Consider the following 22,299-nt stretch of genomic DNA (forward strand, 5'->3'; position numbering starts at 1 on the left):
ACAGTACAGAAACTTCAAGAGAAGCAGGTAGGAAGCTTTTAATTTTATTTTATCTAGAGTATAGATGCACTGAAGTATATATCATATATATATATATATATATATATGTATGATATATATAAATTTAAAATGTACTATAAGAATGTTAAGAAAGAAGATTTAGTAATTTTGGTGAAATTGAAGATACGGAAACTGTTGGTTTAATAGTAGTTCAATTAAAAGGTAAAATTGAGGACAATAAAATATTTAAAGATGATCCAGAATTTGTAACTGGATTATTCAACTCAATAGTTGAGGAAAGAAAAATTAGAGAAGAAAATGAAATAAAAGCTAGGGATGCACAGTTAGCCTTAGAAGCTCAAAAGGTTGAACTTGAGAAACTAAAATTAGCACAGCTAGAGAAAAAACTAGAATTGGAAAAAGTTAGAAGTCAGAACACAGTTAAAGATGGCTCTCGCACAGATAAAGATATGATTACAGGTTCAGGAAATTATTTGGAAAATTTGTTAAAGAGTGTTAAGACATTAACTATTGCTGTTCCGGGAAGATCGGAAAACTTCATTTTGTTTTTTCAAACATTAGAGAGAGTTTTCATAACTAAAAATGTACCACAGGAGCTCAAATCTGAAATTTTGATTAATATTTTAGGGGATAAGGCAACTGTCACGAGAAACTCAACGGTTGTATAAATGTAATTTTTTTAACGGTTAAATTTTATGGTTTGGTAACATTGTAACGTTTTAATGTTTTAGAATAAAAGCAAAAATGCACCATGACTTTGCATTAAGGTGGATTGCCTGTTTTATAGTGAATTAATTGGGTGGATTGCCCATATTATTTAATTATAAATTTCTCTTTATGTTTCTTTTAATGGAGTTACGACTGAATGAACAAAATTCACTAAAGTCTCCTAACATGGTGACCATATGACGTGATATTAAAGGTATGTTATTTTGAATTGCCTATTATTCCGAAAATGGAATTACTTGTTAAAAAAAGCTTTCCTATAAGAGCTAACTTCACAAAGTGTTTTAATGGTTTGAATGGCCTATTAAAGGCAGATAATGTTAAAGAAGAGAGCATTAAATCTAACTTTGCGAATTTACGTAGAACTTATTGTCAGCTAACTGAAATAGATCAGGAAATAAGCTCTTTATTATTAGAAGATAAAGACGACAAAAAGTATCAGAACGAGTACGCGATAACAGAATAATATAATGAAAATTTTGGAAAGGCAGAAGTAAATGTAGAAATGTATTTAAATAGAATTTCTAAGACCGAACATTCTGTTGATTCTTCGCCCATTAAAAAACGAAAGTTAAAGTTACCGGAGATCAAACTTTTGAAATTTGACGGGAAAATCAAAGATTGGCTTGCCTTATGGACCCAATTCAAAATAATACATAACGATGAAAATATTGCGAAAGAAGATAAATTTCAATGTTCAATTCAATGCATGACTGAAGGCTCTAGAGCTCGCGATATTGTTGATAGTTACCCACCAACATATGAAAATTATGATAAAGCTATTGCATGTTTAAAATCAAGATTTGGCAGGGAGGACTTACTAATTGAATTTTATATACGCGAACTTTTAAATCTTGTTGTAAAAATGTTACTGAAGAAAAAAGAAAATTAGACACATCAAAATTATATGATAAATTAGAATCACATCTAAGAGCGTAGAAGTCCATAGACTTAACATCCGATACATATTCAGCTATACTTTTCCCTCTTGTAAAACGTGTATTCCGGAAGACATTTTTAGAGTTCGGTTAAGAAACCCTATAGTTAACACCAAATTCAATTCTTCTGAAGAAAATGCTTATGGGGAGAAATTTAAAAATTTATTATTAATCCTGAAAGCTGAAGTTGAAGGGGAAGAACGTATTCGTTTAACAAAGGGATTTGTTAGTAAAGAACACAAATTTCAGAAGGGAAAAATACAGCGTTCTGTTCCTAGTAATCCACCGATGGCAGCAGATTTGTTTGCGGGAACAACAGAGAATAAAAGAAAAAATGTTTGCATATTTTGTGACAAATTGCATGAAAGTAAAGACTGCTTTTCTGCACGTAAACTCCAGTTTCAAGAAAAACAAGAAATTTTAAAAAACAAAAATGTCTGTTTTGTCTGTTTAAAAATTGGACATCATTCTAAATTCTGCAAGTCCAACATCAAATGTGTTCTTTGCAGTAAAAAACATTCGATTTTGATGTGCCCAGAACTCCCTGGAAATAAGATAAAAGGTGACGTACAGGAACTTGAGAAGACGTTGTCTGATGTTAGTTCGTTTAACTTATGCACTTCTGATGAAATATTGCTTCAAACATTACAAGTGAAACTGAAGACTAAAGGGAAAGAGCTACAAGTACTTGTACTCACTGACACTGGCTCACAACATTCTTACATTCTTAAAGAAACAGCTAAGAAACTAGGTTTGAAGCCTACAGAAAAGATAATCTTAATTCACTCTCTATTTGGGGGGAATTACAACTGAGAAAAGGGAGCATTATGTTTATGATGTTAACCTGATATCTTTGAAAGGGAACTTCTCCTGTAACATAAAGGTTCTGGATCAGCAGATCATTTGTGGCAACATTCCTCGGTTGAGAAGAGACCTTCATAACGAAAAGTTAAGAGAAAATAAAATTTGGCTCACTGACTATGGAGAAGGTTGTCCTGACATTGATCCATTAATAGGTGCAGATTATTGTGGTAATATACTTACAGAAAGAATATGTCCAATTTGATTGCATGTGAAACTTATTTAGGATGGGTTATCATGTAAGAAGAAATGTTTGACAAAACTTCATTCCACTTAGCTACATCTTTACTGATTAAAAATTCATCTGTGGCCGATTTGTGAAAATTAGATACTATAGGTATAAAGGATCCTACTGAAACAAGAACTAAATAAGAAACGGAACATTCCATTCTTCAGCATTTTCAAAAAACCGTTCAGAGAGATGAAAATGGCCGTTACATCGTCAAACTGCCTTGGTTAGAGACATACAAGATGTTAAGTGAAAACAAAGATATAGCTGAAAAAAGATGCATAACTACTAATCAGAAACTTCTTAAAGAAGAAAAATATGATGACTATGAAGCTGTATTTAAGGAATGGTTACAGGAAACTATCATCGAAGAAGTACCAGTTAGTGAATTGGAAAATCCTTGTCATTACTTGCCTCATAGTGTGGGAAATCTTATGTCATGATATTCCCTAATCCCCTACTGTGTGACGTATGCATTGCGTCAGCATGTGTTTCCCGCCTTCGGGAGAAGACGAGGATTAGCTGGCAAGCGGAGCAGACGTCGCTCGATCGCTCGTATACCATTTTCATTAATTGTAATCCTAATGTAATCTATATTTGTAAATAGTAATAAATGTGTGTTATCAACTATGGTCGTTGCCTTTCCCCACATTTTGAGGGCTCGACCGTGCCTTTTGTGCATGCGTTAATCGAACCCTAGACACCAGCAATCACTAAAGACGTTCAGAAAGCTAACAAAGGCAAGATGTGCTTTTATGACGATTTAATATTCTTCTTCAAGCCAGATGACGTATGTGAATGAAGACGTGCCTTTATGACGATTTAATATTCTTCAAGCTGGTCGACATATGTGAATGATGTTACATGCTACTTGTCCATTCTTCTGATTTTGGACGTTAAATCGAAATTCGATTTTGGATTACATTGGATTAGCCAAAATATATATTGGATTATAAGGACTGCCGCGACGTTAGGTAGGCCCATTTTCCCCTGATTCATTCATAATTTATTATTATTACGATTTTAAGTTGTGTTTATACTGTTTAATTCTCATTCATACATACCCTATTTCATATTCATATTGTCCTATTTTACTGTTTAAAGAACTATGGCCCTAAAATTAGGTGATATCCCATTGATAGCGAATTCTCTTAAATATGGCACAACACGAGTTATTAAATTATTTAATACCATGCTCGGATATTCCGATTTTGATCATTCCTCGTGAAAGCAAATGCGAAATTTCGCTGCGTTCCCGGACAGTTTCGATTTGGCAAAACATAAAGAACTTCTATTAAAAGATTTCTCTTTATCAGATTTTATATCAGTGGCGAATTTATTACATTTGGAAGCTTCCACTAATAAGGATGTTTTATGTGAAAAAATTTTTCATGCGCTCACTAATCTGACGGATTTTCACAATTCTCTAGATGTTAGTTTTTTATCCGATGACGATCATTCAATTTCAAACACCGAGAGTGCACCGACGCCTGTAGGTCTCGAAGTTCTTCTGTTCCCCCTTCCCCTCCCTCCACGGCGCCAAGCCTAAATCGCGTTGTTTCTTCTGACGCGGAAGTAATATATTTGAATTCGAGTCGCTCCGGTGTTTATATGACGGCGAACACCGAGATTCGCGAGATGAGTCATGACTTATGGTTTATTTTGAGAGATCTTTCAAACACTTGCAGAAACTTTTCAGGCAATGATTCCTATTCAGTCCGTGCTTTTTTCAACGATATAGAGGATAATTTCCAATTATTCCCAAATCTTACCGACCAGCAAAAATTAGTTTTTGCGAAACGACTTGTTGTGGGTACTGCTAAAACTTTTTTGTTTTCACAACGGAATCTCAATTCATACGACATGTTTAAAATAGTATTACTTAATGAGTTCACCGATAAAATTACATCTATTGAAATTCATAAACAACTCGAAAGAAGAAAAATGCGTTCGAATGAAAGCTCTTTGCAATATTTTATCGCAATGCGCGAAACTGCGAATCGTGGTGACGGTGTTATCGACGAGGCTTCTGTAATTCAGTATACCATTCAAGGAATACTAGGTACCCCATCCGATAAAATTATTCTCTACGGTGCAAAATCACATTCTGAATTCAAGGAAAAGCTACGTACTTATGAATCTGTAGTTACGACTAGACATACAAATATCTCTCATCCATCAAATTTTAAAAATACGAATAATGGCCCTAGACGTGGTACTGGACGAAAAAATTCAGACCAACAACACGACATGAAATTTAATAATACTGGTCCATCTAAAACTAAACCACAAACTTGTTTTAACTGCAATGAGGTCAGACACCTCTCACAGTCCTGTCCTAATCGTTCTCTTGGCCCAAAGTGTCTAACTTGTGGTCGTTTTGGACATAAATCTATGGATTGCCGCCACCACTACATCAAATGAGACTTCCACTCCACCTGCCGAAGTAAATACAGTACAAACCTCTTTACGGTAATATGTCTAAAACTGTCGTTATACTCAATAGCACAGTTTCTGGATTAATTGACACTGGAAGTGAGGTCACATTACTGAACGAAAACACATGGATTCAACTTGGTTCCCCACCACTTTCAAATAATTCTGGAGTGTTAATTGGTTTCGGATACTCGAAAATTCCTATTATTGGCTATTTTCAAACCATTATCAACATTGATAATCAGGACTTTCCGGCTAATATTACAGTTGTTCCAAATCATTCTATGCAATTTTCTCTTATTATAGGATGTGACGTAATTAAAAATGCTAAATTAACTATTACACCAGACGGTATATATTTTTCAAAACCTTCCGAGCAATGCTTTGAAACTGCTCCTGAATCTTTCATTTTTGCAATAAATGACGATGTTCCAGCTTTTGATATTGGTTTAAATGTTTCCAAAGAAACTCTAACTGCGGCAGAACATTTGCTGAATTCTTATATCCCAAATAAAACAAAGACGACAGATATTAAACTTAATATCACTCTATCCGATGATAAACCGATTTTTCACCCTCCTAGACGCCTTCCTTTTGTTGAACGGGAAATTGTTGACAAACAAATAAATGAACGGTTGAAACTTAAAATTATTGAACCTTGTTCATCTCTATATGCCAGTCAAGTTCTCGTGGTGCGTAAAAAAGATGGTACACCCCGTGTTTGCATCGATTATAAGAAACTTAATCGACTTTTAATTAAGGATCATTTTCCTCTTCCTCTTATTGATGACATTTTGGATAAACTTCAAGACGTGCAAATTTTTAGTACTCTTGACCTACGTAACGCTTTTTTCATGTGCCAGTAGCGGACGAAAGTAAACCATATACAGCTTTTGTAACTCACAACGAACAATTCCAGTTTCTTCGAATGCCATTTGGTCTTTCAAATTGCCCTTCAGTATTCCAGCGCTTTATAAATTATGTTGTTCGTGATTTAATTGTCAAAGGTTATGTTTTACCCTACATGGATGATGTCTTTATTCCCGCCAAAGATGAAAATGAGGCCATTCATCGTCTCAATCAAGTACTCAAAGTTGCTGGTGAATATGGTCTAGAAGTTAATTTTCGTAAATGTCAATTTCTTCACAAAACAAATCGAATTTCTTGGACATCTTGTTGAAGGTGGTAAGCTTTTTCCTTCCCCTTCGAAAACAAAATCTGTAAATAACTACCCCGAACCTAAGAGTACGAAAGACGTCCAACGCTTTCTCGGTCTCACGGGATATTTTAGGAAATTCATCCCCTCATATTCTAGCATTGCAAAACCCCTTAGCGATCTCCTTCGTAAGGACACCCCTTTCAATTTCATGCTGATCAGAAAGCTGCATTTCACAGATTAAAATATTTGCTTTCTCAACAACCAGTTTTAAGTATTTTTAACCAAAAGAGTCCTATCGAAATTCATACCGACGCATCCAATGATGACTTGGGGGCAGTCCTACTACAAAAATCTATGAACGATAACAGCTTTCGCCCTGTCTACTACATGTCAAAGAAAACATCGGAAAACGAGCGTAAATACACCAGTTATGAACTCGAAGTCCTTGCAATTGTTGAAGCTTTAAAAAAAGTTCCGTATTTACGTCCTTGGTTCACATTTTAAAATTATCACTGACTGCAACGCTTTTGTGCAAACTTTAAATAAAAAGGAACTCAATTCGAGAATAGCCCGATGGATTTTATATCTTCAAGATTTTGACTACGAAATTGAGCACCGTACCGGCTCAAAGATGGCTCACGTGGATGCCCTCAGTCGCTGTTCATGTTGCATGACTATCCAAGACAGTGTCCTTCTCCAATTTCGCAAGGCACAAGAAACCGACGAGCATATTATGGCTATTAAAGCACTCCTTCAAACAACGCCTTTGTATGATAACTTTCTCGTTAAGAACAATCTCCTGTACAAAAACGTCAATGGCATTGACTTACTTGTGGTGCCTGAGGATATGCAGGAAAATGTCATTAAAACAGCTCACGAACAAGGCCACTTAGCTGTAATCCGCACTCAAGAACTTTTAAACAACGAATATTTTATCCCAAATCTGAAAGAAAAAATTGAGCGGTGTATCCATAACTGCATCCCATGTATCCTCAATAATCGAAAGCGTGGCAAACAAGACGGACTTTTGCACCCCATTGACAAAGACGACGCACCCTTGCATACGTACCATATCGACCACTTAGGTCGCCTTGCCACCACATCAAAGAAGTACAAACATATTTTGACAGTTATAGACTCGTTTACTAAATTCGTGTGGCTTTATCCGACAAAGTCTACAGACGCAGATGAAGTTATCAGTCGGCTGGAATCTCAAAGATCAGTCTTCGGAAATCCTTCACGGACTATCTCTGATCGAGGCCCTGCATTCAAATCCACTGCATTTGCAAACTATTGTGACACACAGAGAATAAAGCACGTTCTTATTACAGCTGGCCTCCCACGATCGAACGGTCAAGTTGAGTGTTTGAACTCCATTATTATTGCTGTCCTTTCTAAACTCTCCATAACCAACCCTGAGCAATGGTACTGCCATGTTCCCGCCGTGAAACAAATTATGAATTCAACTTTTCAACGTAGCATCAATTCCACTCCCTTTGAACTTCTCTTTGGGACTAAAATGAAATCGCAAAACGACATAAACATCGCTGCTCTAATCGACAAGGAGATCAAATCTGCATTCATTCAGCAACGTGACGATCTCCGTAAGGACGCAAAACAGCAAATCTCTAAAGTGCAAGACAAAAATCGCCGTCCTTATAATTTGCGACGAAAACGGGAACAAAAATTTCAACTTCATGACCTCGTGGCTATCAAACGAACTCAGTTTGGCCCTGGTCTAAAACTGAAACAAAAATTTCTTGGACCTTATAAAGTCACCAAACTCAAACAAAATGACACATATGATGTGGAAAAGTGTGCATTTTTCGACGGCCCATCCAAAACATCTACTTGTGCTGAATACATGAAGACCTGGTCCAACAATATTGAACGTATCACTTAATTTTTATTAAACTGTCAGCATTATAGGTCCTCCTGTGTTTGGACAGATGACACCTGAGAACTTTCTAATATTTTTTTTTCCTCATATCAACTTTTTAATTCATTTTGTCATACTAATGTTCTTTTCATTTTTAGTTAACTGCTGTGGTGTGTTTAATCTATTTTTTTGCTCCATTTGTGTAAGTATCCTCAGCTTTGTATCTACAGATTATTTTTTTTCATACCTATGTTACTATATTATAATAATTTTTTATAATTTGATGATATACTATGTTGCTTCAGGCGAGGTCACCTGTCCGGTCATGATGGCCGAATGTGGGAAATGTTAAGTCATGATATTCCCTAATCCCCTACTGTGTGACGTATGCATTGCGTCAGCATGTGTTTCCCACCTTCGGGAGAAGACGAGGATTAGCTGGCGAGCGGAGCAGACGTCGCTCGATCGCTCGTATACCATTTTCATTAACCGTAATCCTAATGTAATCTATATTTGTAAATAGTAATAAATGTGTGTTATCAACTATGGTCGTTGCCTTTCCCCACAATAGAGGTAATTTTAAATGAAATTCTACTACGAAGGTACGCCCTGTATTTGATGCTTCGTGTAGATGTAAGAACTCACTTTCGTTCAACGACTGTCTAGAAACAGGACCAAATCTTATCAAAAAATTCCTCCATTACTTATGAGATTTCGCCAGAAAGAAATTGGTGTAATTTCAGATATAAAAAAGGCCTTTTCACAGATATCTGTGGCTAAAGGAGAACAAGATTTTCTTAGATTCATATGGTAGGAAGATTATAAGGAAAGAAAACAAAAAAAATTATCGTCACCGATGAGTAGTGTTTGGACTTACGAGCAGCCCTTTCTTGCTAGCTGCTGTTCTAGATTACCATTTGGAACAAAATGAAAGCCATTTTCCCGAAACTGTAGAAAAGCTGAGGACTGCATTCTATGTGGATAACTGCACAACTTCGGTAACTAGTCAAGATGAACTTAAGAAATTCATTTTTGAAGCAAAACAGATTCTGGCTACATGTTGTTTCGATTTAAGATGTTGGGAACATTTCAGTCTAACAGTTTATGTCAAAAAAACTTGCCCCTGTTCTTGGATTATTATGGGATAAAACTAAAGATGTTCTGTTTCGTGATCTTGAAAAAATTGATTTCAAGCAAAAACCAATTACTAGAAGATATATTCTTTCGACAGTTCACAGCATCTTCGATCCTATAGAAATTCTGTGACCAGTAACAATTCTTTTGAAACTGTTAATACAGAATAGCTGGAACCTGAAGATTGGTTGGGATGAAACCTGTCCAGAAGGTATTCGCCAGAAGTTCAATAAATGGTTTGAAGATTTACATCTGTTGACAGAGATCAAAATTCCAAGATATGTCCAAAGCAATGTCCTGAAAGAAAAATTGAGTTTTCATACTTTTTGTGATGCGAGCAAATCCGCATATAGCGCAATCGTATTTCTACGAAACGAATGTGAGTAAGGGGTAAAAGTTCATTTGACTGAAGCTAAAAGTAGAGTGGCTCCTTTAACAAAGATAACGATGCCTCGATTAGAATCGTTATTATGCTTGATCGGAGCTCGTCTCACTGCAACAGTGAAAGAAGCGATGGATTTATAGGGAATATCAAGTATCTGTTGGACTGACTCCTCTACCGTTATGTTCTGCATCAAGAATGAAGATAACTGGGGAACATTTGTAAATAATCGAGTGAAGGAGATAAGAAATTTAACATCAAAGGAACAATGGAAGCATATTCCAGGAAGCTACAATCTAGCTGATCTCCCATCCAGAGGATGTTCCCCTGGAGTTTTGCTCAGAATGGTGGGAGGATCCACCATGGCTTAAACTGCCTAAAGAAAATTGGCTCGTCTCTGAAATTAAATTAAATATGGATGACAATTCTAAAGAAAGAAAAAAGGGAATAACTGCCTTAGCTACCTCAACTGCTCCTAGCAAAAAATGGTACTTGCAACGTTTTTCTAAATATTCGAGAATCATTTGGCTGATAGCTTGGATTCTGCGATTCTTTCATAATTCTAGAAATTCTGATCACAAACTGAAAGAAGAATTATCTGTTCAGGAAATAGAAGCAGCTGAAAAAGGCTTTTCTTAATTGTTTAATGAGACTGAAGACAAAAATCCTTCGAAGAGATGATACAGATTATTTCGTGTGTCCCACACTTTTACCTTCTGATCATCAAATTGTAGAAAATTTAATTTTCGAAACACATTCAGTACTTTCACACAGAGTTTAAATTGTTTTGACAGATATTTGTCAATGGTTTTGGATTTTAAGAGGACGCAAAATAGTTCAAAGGGTAATCGCAAAATGCATTCGATGCAAAAGATATAATAATAATAATAATAATAATAATAATAATAAAAAAAATCGGAACAGTTCCAGCACCACTGCCTGAAGATAGGGTCCATAACTCTCTGGTTTTTGAAGTAACTGGAGTAGACTTATCTGGACCTCTTTATCTAAAGGATGGAATGAAAAGTTAGATACTTCTATTCACCTGTGCTGTTTATACGGCCATACATCTTGAACTGCTACAAGGACTTTCCACAGACGATTTTTTGTTGGGTTTCAGAAGGTTCATAGCCAGACGTGGACGACCAAAAACTATATATAATGACAATGGTATGAACGTTGTCGGACTAACAACCTCTTTCTTTCACTCGACTGGACCAAAATTATGCAAGAATGTTCTATTTTGAAGATTACATGGAAGTTCAATCCCCCCACAGCTGCATGGAGGGGGGGCTTGGTGGGAGCATATTATTCAGATGGTTAAGAAAATTTTGAGAAGAATATTAGGAAGTGCCTGCTTGAGATATGAGGAGCTGTGTACCATTCTCTGTGATACGGAAGCTGTAATCAACACAAGACCATTAAATTATTTGTCTGAAGATCCTGAAGTTGTAATGCCTTTAACACCCTCAATGTTCATTCAGGATATAAGAACGGGGGGGGGAGTTTCGGACTTGGACCATATAGATGAAGTCAATATCACTAAGAGATATAGATATCAACATAAATTATGACAAGATCTCAGAAAAAGATTTAGAGATGAATATTTGAATTTCCTAATTCAGTCCAGAGATAATAAAGCTACTCGAAGAGAAATATATTTAGGAGATGTGGTACTTGTGGGAAGTGACAACAAAAAAAGATTGGACAGGCCACTGGGTTGAGTTATTGAACTATTCCAGAGTCAAGATAAATTATGTTAGAGTGGAAAAGGTGAAAACAGCTGCAGTTGAATCGATCCGTCCTGTGCAACGATTGTATCCTTTGGAAGTGATGGACGATGAGAACTTGTTTTTACCTAAACAAAACCAATTTAACATTCCTGCTAGTAAAGAAATTAGCTTTAAACCTTCTCATGAGAAAATTAAAACTAGATGTGGTAGAACTGTTGTAAAACCTTCATGTTTTAATTAGTTTTTCTCCTTTTATGATTATACTAAGTATTGTTTAGCCTCGTTATTAAGTATATTGTATTTTGATTATGTTCCGCCCACCATAAATCAAAAGGTGGGAGGAGATGTCACGATTAACTCAACGGTTGTATAGATGTAATTTTTTTAATGGTTAAATTTTACGGTTTGGTAACATTGTATCGTTTTTATGTTTTAGAATAAAAGCAAAAATGAACCATGACTTTGCATTAAGGTGTGCCAGTTTTATAGTGAATTAATTGGGTGTATTGCCCATATTACTTAATTATAAATTTCTCTTTATGTTTCTTTTAATGGAGTACCGACTGAATAAACAAAATTCAGGTAGAGTCTTGTAACAGCAAAGAATGTATTATTTTACATTAATGATGAAGAACTAAAATGCTATTAAACCATTAAAAAACTAGTATTAAGAGAATATCAACCAACTGCTTATGAATGTTTAATGAATTTCTGAAGAGCACGACCCGATCCTAAAGAGTCACATGTTCAGTTCACATCTACATTATCTGCAAATTTCCAGTATTACTGTCAATTACGCGAAGTTAATGACGTTGATACACTTTGTCAAATAATTTCTGACAAACTTTTCCAAATGTTAGATAGAGAAATGGCAACGTACATTAATATTAAAACAGGAGAAAATTGGTTAAAACCTAAGGACTTAGCTAAAGAAGTTGACACATATTTTGTAAACAAAGGCAAATCACTAGACGAAACCACTTTTAACACTAACGAAAACATATCTACGTCGTCCCACTCTTCAAGAGAATCGAAATATATTCCGCCTCATATGAGAAGCAACATAAATAAAAACAAATATCCACCTAAAGACTGTTACATATGTGGAAAATTAACGCACCTCGCGAAAGCTTGTCCACAAAGAAACAAATCGCAAAAACCAAATACCCCTCTAAAAAAGGAAACACAACAGAAAAATACTAGTGATAAAGTAATAGCAAAAAATGGATCTTCATGCTTGTCAGATAAAATTTTTACGCAACCATTGCAAAAGGTAAATATTGGTGTTGCAGGTAATGAAATCCAAGCCATAATTGATTTGGGTGCCAAGACTTCTGTTATAAATACATATCAAAATTCTCTGTTGAGAACAACTGTAATATTGACCTAATTTCCGCATTTGGAGAAACCATCTCAGCTGAAGTGGCTAGAATTCCTATATCCATCAGAAATGCTGTTAACCCTGATTTATTGAAACCTGTTGAAATATTAGTCGCTGTAACAGAATTCCCTGCATAATTACTCCAAATGTTTATGATTTATTGACCTCTGAATCACATCTGCTTAGCGCGAATCGTGATTGCGACATAGTGTCTCCATCGCAGACACCGGATGTGAGGAGTCATCAGTCAAAACAATTCGAAGTTGAAAGACATGCTGATTTATTTATGACAGAAGGAGAGCAAAATTTAGTCATAAGGTTGCATTCAGCGTGAAAACGAAAGTTGCCATTCCCGGTAGAGCAGTGTTTCAGACACCAGGGTGCCAAGGCCAAAGGCCTTATCCCTTGTAGAATATTTTGATTGGTATGAAATATGATGGAAAATAACGATGCAATTAAATATGTAATTTTTTATATTAATCAAATATTATTATTATTACTATTATTAACCCCTTCGCGCCGACTGTCATGTCTACGTGCCAGCAACGAACACACTCACCTACCGGCCGACACGCAGGCGTGACAGAGCATTTTCCCGTTTACTTACCTACTGTCACGTATTTGTGCCAGTTTCCTGGAATGTTTTTCAAATTATAATTTCTGCCACAAGATGGCACTGTGTGTCCATATGGTTTCAGATACATGTACATTAGACCTTCTACTCGAAATGAGAGAAGCATGACACACATACACGTGTTTTTGATTATATAAACAAACGGGGAACTAAATGTTTCCGAATGGTGTGATTTATGACGTCTCTTTAAATCGCACTTTATTCGCATGTGGTAGTTGTTTATTGTAAGTAGAAGTTTTATATGCGCTAAAGCGTTGAGTATTTCAGTTTACAGTTCAGTTTTTAGAAAATAATTATATCTTGTTAGACGTGAATTCTTTCTGTTTTTACCATTGCAATGTCGAAGCGTCGAAAATGTTTAACAGAGCATGAAATAGCAGAAATGATGCAAAATATTTCAGATATTGATTCTGAAATTCTGATATTCTGATATTGATTCTGAAAGATTAACTGAAAGACATTTTCCAAAACTTTGTTCAGAAGAGACTGATAAGAAAATGAGACGACGATGCTTCGTTTGTTCACATTCCCAGAAAAATCCTCCAAAACGGCAAATGAGTTATTACGAGTTCAAGGAATGTAACGTAGGACTGTGTGTAGATCCCTGTTTTCAAATTTTTCACACGAAAAGAGAATTTTAAGTAATATATTTAGTTTTCAGATGTATAATGTTAAAAGTCATAAAATGGTGAGTAATTAAAATAAAATGTGTAAAATATGCATTTAAACAAGAAATAAGGTAATTAAAGTATATATATATAAATATTTATAAAGCATAAGCCGTTTAAATACTCTATAGAGCATTATTAAACAATGCGTTGATACTTCGGAAATTTCATGGATTTAGGCTTAATAGCAAAAAAGAACCCGGCCCTGGAGAGACGCACGCGGAAGACACTGCCGGCCTCCGCGATAAGCGCGCGTTTTCACTACCCGGCTCGAAGGGGTTAATGCAGTCAAAAGTCTTTAATCTGGACTCGTCGGAACTACGGCGATTCCGGATTATCGGTTTTTCCAGATTATAGATCATCAGTTTAAATCTGGTAAGATGGCGTGCAGAAATTATGAAATTAAAAATATGAAACCGTAATTTATAAAACAAAGAGCAATTATGATCTAAAGGGTATCAAAATTTACAAAAAAAAGCTTAATATTTATTTGTTTCTTTCAACACACACATGCGTAAAGCATACATTACGCATAGTTGAAATTAGAAAATTGCAACCAGAAAACTATTTGATGTGTATTCGTGATATTTATAATGATGAGGAATTTGATTTAAATCATATCAAAGACAGAGTACATCGAGATGAAATACTACATTTCATAAGGAATTATAAGCCAAATAAAATAAAAACATCTGCCCTGAAGATAAGGATAGTGCTGACAGATCAACTTCCAGTTCATTGCGCGCCACGTCATCTCCCCCCCTAGAGCAGCGTGACATTGATAAACATATTTCGGAATTATTAGAGAATCAGAGGATATACCTTTATCCATTTTTTGCAGTAATTCCACTTTTTGTTTGATGGACATCGAAACATGCTTTCGCTTTGTAGATCCTTTGGTAGCTCCAGAATCGGAAATTCTTTTTGACATAATCGAAAGTTCAAGCTTACTTTTATAAAATTGCTCTAACAGTCTGCAAAAAATAAGCCGGATCCAATTAGAAGATTAAGGAACAATGTAATCTGCAACATTAACTGAAATAGATAATTAGAGAATTTTAGTTTAGCTTATACCATCCGTTATACATAAAACGCGCATACGTACACATATTATGCGCATCTGTGAAGGTGTTGATGCATGCGCAGAAGGTTTGTAGCTTTGAGGTCATTCTGGATTATTATAGATCATTCTGGATTATGGACGTCCAGATTAAAGACTTTTGACTGTAATTATTAAAAAGTAAGCTGTTTAGCAGGATCAGTCCCAGAAGCTGTCGAACTAAAACGAAAGTGAGGATAAATTAAAATGTGGGTCAACATTTCGGGTGCCAGTATTTTTAAATGACAGCAGAGGGAATATGAGACATTATGCAATATCTATAAAGACGAGCAAAGAAATACAAATAAATATTCTTTTAATGGATGATTTGATTTATCATACCGAAAGAATTTCCGGAGAACAAGTTAGTCAGTTGGTATTGCCTAAAGTTAGAACGGAACAAATTTTAAAGGATAAATAACTGGTGTGTGTTTTTATTTTGATATTCAGTATGAAGTAATAAGTATATTAGATTTTAATTTGTTTAATGATATATGTATATTTACTATTCTGGAAAACATATATATATATATGTGTGTGTGTGCATATTTCTGCATGCATTTGTGAATGTCAAAATTTGAAGAAATGAGAGTAATGTGTATTGTATATTATGAAGTTACATCTAAGATAATGGCCTCAGATTTTGTATGAGTGAAAATCTATGTGTAAATTAAATAATGAAGAAATGGAATGCATTTTTATTGCTATGTTTCCAGATTAATTAAAAAGTATCATGTTTTCATCTTAAAATTATATGTAAATAGTGAGAAAACTTATCGGAGAAGTACAACTTTCTATTGAATGTCAATCCTTTGACTAAATCTGAAACATAAATTTTTGAAGCTTTCGAATTTCTGGGTAATTTTTTGATATGAGAGAGCAAAAAATACTTTTTTGTATTGCTTGGAAATAAGTGAAAATATTTAGTTATAATTTAATTTTTAATGCAATTCACACTGCGGTTAAAATTTTGGTATAATTTTTCATTTTAACCGGTGTAGAACTATTTGATTTTGCAGTATTTAATGCTATTAAACTGCACATAATGTTATGTAACAAAAGTATAGTATCGTAAAATATGTTACTATCATGATTTCTGGAAGAAAGGCCGCAGCAGCGTAAATGCCGCACTCGAGAAAAATGGCGGAAAAAAATTAAAATTACACAGAAACGCCACATCAGCGTAAACGTCGCAATAGATTAAACTGTGCATGACATTGTCGTGGGCCATATAGATGCAAAATCTAAACCTATGTCCTGATATATGACATATCAGTTAAGAAAAATGCATGGTATGAAACCATAACTCAAAAACAAATTAAAGGTTAGAAATGTTGAAAATATATTTACGTTCATGAATATACTTATATTTAACCACTAAAGAAGTCCATATTTGTAATACAGTAAAAAGTCTTTAATCCAGATGTCTATAATCCGGACCTCAAAGCTACAAAGTTTCCGCGCATACGCATAATACGTTTACGCATGCACGTTTAATGTATAACAAATGGTATAAGCTAAGCTAAAATTCTCTAATTATCTATTTCAGTTAATGTTGCAGATTGCATTGTTCCTTAATCTTCTAATTGGATCCGACTTATTATTTTTTTGCAGACTGTTAGAGCAATTTTATAAAAGTAAGCTTGAACTTTCAATTATGTCAAAAAGAGTTTCCGATTCTGGAGCTACCAAAGGATCTACAAAGGGAAAGCATGTTTCGATGTCCATCAAACAAAAAGTGGAATTACTGCAAAAAATGGATAAAGGTATATCCTTTGATTCTCTGATCATTCCGAAATATGTTTATCAATGTCACGCTGCTCTAGGGGGGAGATGACGTGGCGCGCAATGAACTGGAAGTTGATCTGTCAGCACTATCCTTATCTTCAAGGCAGATGCTTTTATTTTATTTGGCTTATATTTCCTTATGAAATGTAGTATTTCATCTCGATGTACTCTGTCTTTGATATGATTTAAATCAAATTCCTCATCATTATAAATATCACGAATACACATCAAATAGTTTTCTGGTTGCAATTTTCTAATTTCAACTATGCGAAATGTATGCTTTAAGCATGCGCACATTGAAAGAAATGTTTAATAAAGTAAGGAAATAACTATAGTTTTTTTTTTTTTTTTTTTTTTTTTTTTTTTTGTAAATTTTGATACCCTTTAGATCATAATTGCTCTTTATTTCATAAATTATGGTTTCATATTTTAAATTTTATAATTTCTGCATGCCATCTTACCAGATTTAAACTGATGATCTATAATCCGGAATCTCCGAAGTCCCGACGAGTCCAGATTAAAGACTTTTGACTGTACTCTGACTATATTATCAAAAATGTTGCAACAACGAAATATTAAATTTGGATGACAAAAGGAAATTTTAAATTTTACTTACAAAAGGAATTACAGCAACATATACATCATATGAAGCCATCAAAATCTGATTCTTCACTATCTGAATTAAAAAGATTTAGTAAATCCTGATCTAAGTCCAAGTCTTCCAGATTGTCACATTCATTCTCTTGGTTTACAGTCTCTTTATCTAAGGATATAATTTCAACTTCTTTGAACTCTGCTATTATTGACTATGTTTTTACCTATTTCCGCACACTTCCTACCCACTTTGCAACTTCTTCATAAGATGTTCTACGCATTTTACCGCTTCTGGTATACGTATGCAATCCTTCACTCATCCAACACTCCCACCGCTTTTGGACTTCAGCTTTGAAGAATTTATTATGTGACAAATCTAATGGTTGTAAGATTTTTGTCACAATTTTTGACATCTGGTTTTCACTGACTCAAGTAAATGAGCACGCATGGAATCCATTATCAATAACCCTTTTGAAAAAAGATCCCTTAGGACACTTCCAAACTTTTTGTAGTCACTCATGATTGATTGTTTTGCACATCCAGCTGTTCTTGTTTGCACAAATAATTACGTCATTAGGAAAATCTCCCTTTGGAATAGTATTTCATTTAGAAATGATCATCGTCTTTAGCTTGTCACCGCTTGTGGCACAAATGAACACACATGTAAATGACGTTCCTTCATGCCCCGTTGTAAGCACAGATACAGCCTTTGCACCAGTTTCATCAACAGTTACGTTTGCAGGACAGTCGAAAGCTAACGGCATTTCATCCATATTTATTATCTGTGACCGAAGAATTCTTTTTTTTGTCAATAATATCTGTCACATATTTTAGAAAAGATGCCTTTTTATCCTGCCAGTCCATTGGTAATTGTTGTCCGACTGTTGTTCTAATACTCACAGAAATATTTTTTCTCTTCATAAATCTGGTACACCAGCAAGGCCCTTTTTTGAAATCATTTATGTTCATTTGTTTTGCTATAAATTTTGCTTGTAAGCGAATTTTTATAGTCGAAATTGCCATTCCCTTTCCTTGTTGCTCCTTTATCCAGTTTGTATGGTTGTCCTCTAGATTTGGCCACCTTACAGTACCACTTCTTTTGGCTCGTTTCTGTTGTGGCCTATTTTTAAGTTCTTCTTTTTCAGTTCTCCAACTTCAAATACATCTCTCGTCCACATCAAACTCTCGAGCTGCTGCTCTATTTCCAATTTGTTCAGCACATGAAATTACATTAAGCTTAAAACCAGCAGTATAGCTTCAGTGCCGTTTAGGTGCCATTTTCAAAAATTTTCCACTCCCTTCTTACTTAAAAACTATCCAACAAGTACTTGTACCCAAACTGATGGGATCTGTATCTGGCAGAATGCCAAAAAATTTTATTCATGCTGAAGGGGAAATACATCAGAGTTCGTTATTGCGAGGCAGGTGGAGTCGTGTCTGCCTTTGGAAAAAAATTGCAGAAAAAGCAGTGGCGGGGAGAGGATGGGTCCTGGAAGATTCACTGAATGGCAGAGGAGAGAGACTATCCAAAATGATGAGAATGCTGATTTGAAAGGGGGAAGAATGTTATTGTTCTGAGATCCCATTTAGGGTGAATAAGGCATGTAGGTCCGTTCAAGAGAAAGAATGTAAACAAAATAACGTTCGCAAAAAGCAACCGAGTGGTCTTTTGTGTGGGAACAGCACCAGTCTATGTACAATGACAAGACCATCCAAACTATGTACAATAACAAAGTTATTCAAACTATGTACAATGACCATCATAGGAGATATTTTATTTTTAGTGCACCTAAACGCCGCATGGGAAGAAACGCAGCACCCGCTGAAAATTTAAATTTTAATCATTATATCTTATCTCGTTCATTTGAGCTTTTGCAGCTGAGGATGATGGCTCGGTATAACCATCGAAACTAGTCCTGTGAAAATTTGAAAATATAACACTGATTTTTGTTGTTTGACTTCTGAATAACTCTTTTGTTTGACGTCACCATAATTTATCATATTTCAATAGGCTTTCACCCTATTTCAATCTTGGATGGGAAGTATGATGTATGGGTGATGTCAACCAATAAGATGGATAGAGAGTGCTAACTCTCAGTTTGAGAGGCATTAAAAGTTTAGTTTCTAAGAGGGAGACCGATGGAGAGGTCATAGGGAAGGCTCGTGGGAGCCATTAATGAAAACAAAATTAACTTGTATTACTTAATACATATATATGTAATTCAGTTATTAGTATTGTAGTTTTAGTATTAGTTTTGTGTTTGTGCAATAAATGTTCAAAATACAGGAAGGTGCTCTATGAGGCAGAGGATGAAGAAGGTGGTGATATTACAGATATCATCTTGCATTCTAGATGAACAGTGCATATGAATCTTTTAAAAGCTCTTTCATTATGCTGCAGGTTTAACAGACCAGAATAGAAAAATATTCTAAATAACATTGACAATTTCCTGAGATTTAAGTACTTACTTCATCACAGATGCTTCTTGCAAAAATTCTATTCGTTCTCTTAATGTGGCACTTTCATTTACAGTCTGAAATAACAAATAATATTTAGTTATTATCAATGCAAACACAACTAATATATTTAAAAAAAAGTTACAGTTTTAAATTTACATGTAGAATAAAATAATATTCCAAATTCATGTTTCTCAAGCAGTGTCTTGTGGACCAATGCAGTCCTCAGATACTGAGAAAATATAAAATAATAACACAAAGACTGTAAAAAACAGCAAACTTAATCTGACTTCTTTCTTAACTGACACATTATCCAGACTTTATTTTTTCTTCATATGGACTTCATATGCTTCTTCTATACAAAGGTATAGTTCAATGTCATCTTCATTACAAGCAGTGCTTTTGTACCACTGCTAAACCCAATACTCACATCTTCTTTAAGAAAAATTTCAAGTGTGCACTGTTTTATCTATTTCCTTATGCCAGTGTCATGTCATTTTCCTTATGTCAGTTTTTTGATAAGTCTTAGATTGTTTTCCGTTGGACTGAAGAAGTCCAATATCAGCTTTGTTGTAATGGATGAGAAAAACCATCGCCCAGCCTAATTTGCTGATCTCATAAGTTATAGTCATAAATGTATGCATTATAATATAGACTGTAAACTATCTTTATATTCTCATTTAGTTCCTTTTTACTAATGGCTTCTTGAAACGTTTGGGCTAAAAAACTTCTCTGCTAATTGTTGGCTGTTGAAATTTGAGACCTTGCAGAAGAAGGGTAATATTATTGTCTGGACTATTCCTTTACTTCTGAATAATAAAGGATGTGCCCACATTTCTTCCTCCGAGACAAAATTTTTTGGGGAAAAAGACACTTTTATCTGGCTTCAAAAGCTTCCAATATATCAGAGAAAATGGCCATTCGTTTTCCTTCATATCAGTTGTAATCAAAGAAAATATCCACTTTGCACTCATATAACGATAACTTAAATTTTCCACCATCCTTTGTATAACACTGCAATCACAAACTGTATCTGCAAAAAGTTCATGAATTATACCCCTGAATCAATTAGGTCATGCATTAACTGGTAGCAGTTGATGGCCTTTCAGTTGACTTGACTGACGCCATTTTGAAATCTTTCCACGTCTTCCCGAGACTCCCGACCCCCTTTGAAAATTAGGGATGAGTTACAGCTAACGGACAGTCTAATTGCATTGGCTAATGCCCAGAGATATTGTTCCCCCCTACTTACGTCACACGACGAGTGGGATGGCGATAAAGGACACTGAGGGGAATTGCAACCCCTTTTCAACTTGTTTCACGATGGAGAACTCTACATAACCACAGGTCTGTTTTTTCATTTTCTTTTACAAAAATATTTTCTTGGTCTTAGCAAGACCCACTGTGTTTGTTTTCGTTTAAATTTAATTTATGTTTTCTAAAATTTATAAAGGTGTAAATATTTAAGCTAGCAGGTCCAGCCCGTAAGTTATTGTATTATTTGACTAATAGCAGACAGCTATTTATTTTTATTTTTTTCTTAATTCTTGTAAATCGGAATTGTTTTTACATCTTTTAACACCTTAATGTGTCATTTTGTGCGGACAAGTCGGGAAATTGGAACAGAGAATTGAGACTTATAAATTTTCTAAGACAATTCGTTTATTTAATTAAAATTTGTAATGCAAAAGTTTCAATTGTCTGTTTTGGCGAAACGCGTAATGGAGTTAGCTTAATTCGACGTACAGCTAGAAATTTCCCTAGAAAAGCCAGGTTGAATTTCGGGTTAAGCTAATTTACCTTTTCCGCTTTGTATTTTTATATTTTTTTATATGTTATGTTTGTTTTATGTTTTACTTGTACCATCGATTGGTTTTTTCTATGTTTTAATTTTACACTTGTCACATCGATTGGTTTTTTCTATGTTTTAATTTTACACTTGTCACATCGATTGGTTTTTACTGTATTTTTTGCCGTTACTAGTTTCCAAACATTAGTATTTTACTGTGTTTAATTTAACGTGTATCATTTTTTTCACCCTTCAATGACATTGTTTTTTTTTTTTAAAATGTGTTGAACTTTTCTTAGAGCCACAGCAACTGGTAACTCTTTGGCGAGCTTTCTACAATTTCTCTTATCTTTAATTTTGCAGCATATTGCGCAAAAACATTATTTAGACC

General features: G+C 34.7%; 1 protein-coding gene across 2 annotated transcripts in view; it reads right to left on the bottom strand.

The window, feature by feature from the left end:
* The window catches only part of LOC118191077 (insulin-like peptide receptor), a 586,597-nt gene that overhangs the window by 32,505 nt on the left and 531,793 nt on the right, over positions 1-22,299 (bottom strand). For both annotated transcript variants that reach the window (XM_085817406.1, XM_085817405.1), the window contains exon 21: positions 20,132-20,196. In XM_085817406.1, coding sequence (XP_085673532.1) covers positions 20,132-20,196 — 65 coding nt within the window. The remainder of the gene's footprint in view (positions 1-20,131; positions 20,197-22,299) is intronic.

This window comes from Stegodyphus dumicola, chromosome 5 (genome assembly GCF_044657685.1).
Source record: "Stegodyphus dumicola isolate Sdum_Otavi_A_Nest chromosome 5, ASM4465768v1".
In the NCBI taxonomy this organism is placed as follows: Eukaryota; Metazoa; Arthropoda; class Arachnida; order Araneae; family Eresidae; genus Stegodyphus; species Stegodyphus dumicola.